We start from the raw sequence: 3,283 nt of genomic DNA on the forward strand, positions 1-3,283 counted from the left end.
AAACCTCTCCTCCCTTACCTTATGGGTGTTTTGTCTCAGCAACAAGAAAAAGCAACTAAGACAACCTTAACACTCCAAAAATAACCAATTTTAAAAGCCACTCTCAATTTAAACATGGAAAAATCTCTCAATAAACATTCCTCTAAACAAAGTATTCAAATGACTTGGAGCACATAAAAAGGTGCTCGCTTTCATTAGCCACCAGGGAAATAAATGCAAATCAAAAGCATACTGGGACACTCTTCACCCTGACTAGGATTCCAGCAATGAAAATGCCAAATATCAGCAACTCACAGCTGTCAACAGGGAGGAACTAAAATCCTGTATTCTGTGGAAGAAGACAATGGTGCAGCCATTTTGGAAAACTGTCTCACAGCTCCTCAAATAGACACAGTTACTATCTGACCTGGTAATTCTAGTCCAGCAGAACCACAAACCTGCAAGCACGGCAGGGCTCATACGTGACCATTCACGCCGGTGTTACCATCACATCTTACGTGTATCTACTGACGGCGAAATGGTGACCACACACGTTATCATGTAATGAAGACGTGCTAATGAACACTACAACAGATGAGCCTTAAACGTTCAAAGAAGGCAGGCACGAGACTATATATTTATATGATGCTGCTTCCATGAAATATTCAGGACAGGGAAATCTACAAAGACAGAAGATGCTGGTAGAAGTGCACACCTGTGATTCCAGCATTTGGGAGGATGAGGCAGGAGGGTTGCTGTGAGTTCAAGGCCAGCCTGAACTACATAACAAGACCCTGTCTCAAAAACAAAATGGAGCCAGGGAATTTGGCTCAGTGGTTCTGCCGCCTGCCTTGCAAGCACAAGGGCTCGAGTTTGATCCCCGGTACCAAAAAACAAAACAAACCCCCCAAAACCTGAAATGGACAGGGCTGGGGATTTAGCTCAGCGGTGGTGCCGCCTGTCTCACAAGGTCCTGCGTTTGATCCCCAATATGGAAAAAAAATGAACAAAGTAAAAAGAAAAGTAGATTGGTGATAATTCAGGGCAGTGGTGGTGAACCTACGACAACTTGTTAGCTTGCTTTTCTTTTAAAACAAAAGACGCAAATGTATGAGTTGCGTTTTTCTAAATTAAAACCTCAGTAATTAGGTTTAACTGCAGGATTTGCACTTTGCAATAAATAAGTGGGTTTTAGGTCACAGCTTGGGCACTGGACTCCAAGAAGTTCACCACCACGGGTTGGGAGTTGGGAAGGACGAAGGAAGCAGATGAATGCCTAGTGTGGCTCTCCAGAGACACAGTCAATGGCAATGCGAGTTCACCAGGGCTGCAGAGGGGACCACAGCCCACTGTCTGCGCGCTGGACTTGGGGTACACGCAGGAGGGTTCAGCCCACATCCAGAGGCCCAGAGGCAGGGAGGCCAGCGTGACTCAGTTCGAGGCTGAAAGCCAGGAGCCTGGAGTTCCCGTCCAGGACAGGACAGGAGAGGAGCTAGTGCCCCAGAGGGAGGAGACAGACAGGTGAGGCTGCTGGAAAGTCGCTTTCTGGCCTTGGACAGTGGATGTGCCCAGCATGGGGGGGGGCTGCCCACAACGGCCACTGTCTACAAACCCGCTGGAGATGGCCCACAGCAATGCACCCCAGGTTTCCTGGACTTCCCTTCCAGCCAACTTGTCACCAAACATTAAGCCGAAAAGGGTGACAGTGAAAGGAGACAGACTGTTTTTTTTTGAGATAGCGTCTTGCTAACTTACTCAAGGTGAGCTTGAATTTGTGATCATCCCTATTCACCCTCCCAGAGTTCTGGGATTACAGGTGTGCACCACCGTGCTCAGCTGAATTGTAAACAAGTGAATTATATAGCATATGACTTAAATCTCAATTTAAAAGATTCCTCCTCAATTTTTAAAAAAAAACTCTTGGCTCTATCTAGCTCACCTGAGTACTGAAGCCAAGAAGGGTTAAATGACTTGCCCTAAGTAATTCATCATTTACAATCCCAAAGTAAGATCAAAAGCAGCTGGGGGTGGTGGTGCACCCCTGTAACCCCAGGACGGGGGAAGGGGGGCTGAGGCAGGAGGATTGCTGAGTGTTCAAGGCCAGCCTGGACCACACAGGGAGCCTCTATCTCAAAACAAAAACAAAGCAAAACAAGATAACCCCAAACAGCAACCATAAAAACTTATGAAAAAGGTATGGAATGAGGCCCAGTGGCTAGCACTTTGCTGGCTTTGGAAAGGCCGGGGGCGCCACCCCCAGGACTAGGAGATAATCTCCCTTGGACCTTCCTTTCTGTTCGCACTGGGCCGCATCACCCTTCACTAACCAACAACTAAGCCGAAGTACGGATTGGAGAAGCTCCCCACTCTCCCAGGCCAGCTCACCCAGCAGGGCCTTTCCCTCCCATGTCTCCCCTCCCTCCCCTCAGACCCAGGCTGTAGTCTGGGAGCTGCCTTCCAGGTGTGCCTCACAAGATACCTGAAAGGGTGCCGCTGGGACCTGCTGGGACCTGCTGGTGGGGTCGGAGGGAGATGCAGTTTTAAAGTGATTAGGTCACCTCTCCTATGGGTAAACTTTCCTTGTTGTTGTTTGTTTTGAGAAAGGTTCTCGCAAAGTAGTGCAGGCTGGCTTCGAGGTCGCGGTGGTCCTCCTGCCTCAGCCTCCTTCGTGCTTTTGCACCACGCTCGGCTCCCACGGGTAACCTCTGAGGACTTGTGGGAATAAAGCTGGAGTCTGGAGAAAAGGGTTCCAGACCCAGCGTGAGGTCACCCTTTCTGTCTGTTACAGCAGCCGGAGAAAGCGTCGCGGCCCACTCTCTACGATCAACCTCCGCGCTCCACAAGGGGTCGGGCCTGAGTGCTGCGCGGTCCGCAGTTTAAACCCCAGCGGAGTCGGATCCGGCGACCAGGCCCCGCCCCGGCCTCGTATTCCCGGGAGTGGGTCGGGCACCTCAAGCCCCGCCCCTAATCGCTCAAACCCGCCAGCCCTCCCTGCCAAGACTACGCCCTTTCAAGTATTTAAACAGCTGACCGCCGATTGGTCTTCGTCGGAGACCTCGTTTCCTAATTGGTTGTGGCATCCGGCAGCGTTCACGGCGGGGGGGGGGTATGACCCGGAAGTGATTCCTGAGGCGGCGGCCGCGTGGATTGCTGTTCTGGCGGTGCGGTGGTGATCGCCGCTGCGATGACCAAAATAAAGGCAGATCCGGATGGGCCGGAGGCTCCGGTGGAGGCGTCTGGTGGGGAGCGCACTTACCACGAGCTGCTGGTCAATCTGAACCCCATCGCGCAGCCCCTGGCTTCT

The 3,283-nt window shown here is 51.3% G+C and overlaps 1 protein-coding gene across 1 annotated transcript in view; it reads left to right on the top strand.

Moving 5' to 3' along the window:
- The first annotated feature begins 3,082 nt into the window (after positions 1-3,082).
- Positions 3,083-3,283, top strand: part of Nhp2 (NHP2 ribonucleoprotein) — a 3,964-nt gene continuing 3,763 nt past the window's right edge. Inside the window, exon 1 of the mRNA XM_010639853.3 lies at positions 3,083-3,277. Within this exon, the coding sequence (XP_010638155.1) occupies positions 3,164-3,277 (114 nt within the window). The 5' untranslated portion in view covers positions 3,083-3,163. The remainder of the gene's footprint in view (positions 3,278-3,283) is intronic.

The sequence above is a fragment of the Fukomys damarensis genome, unplaced genomic scaffold (assembly GCF_012274545.1).
Source record: "Fukomys damarensis isolate Sample0158 unplaced genomic scaffold, DMR_v1.0_HiC HiC_scaffold_9, whole genome shotgun sequence".
NCBI lineage: Eukaryota > Metazoa > Chordata > Mammalia > Rodentia > Bathyergidae > Fukomys > Fukomys damarensis.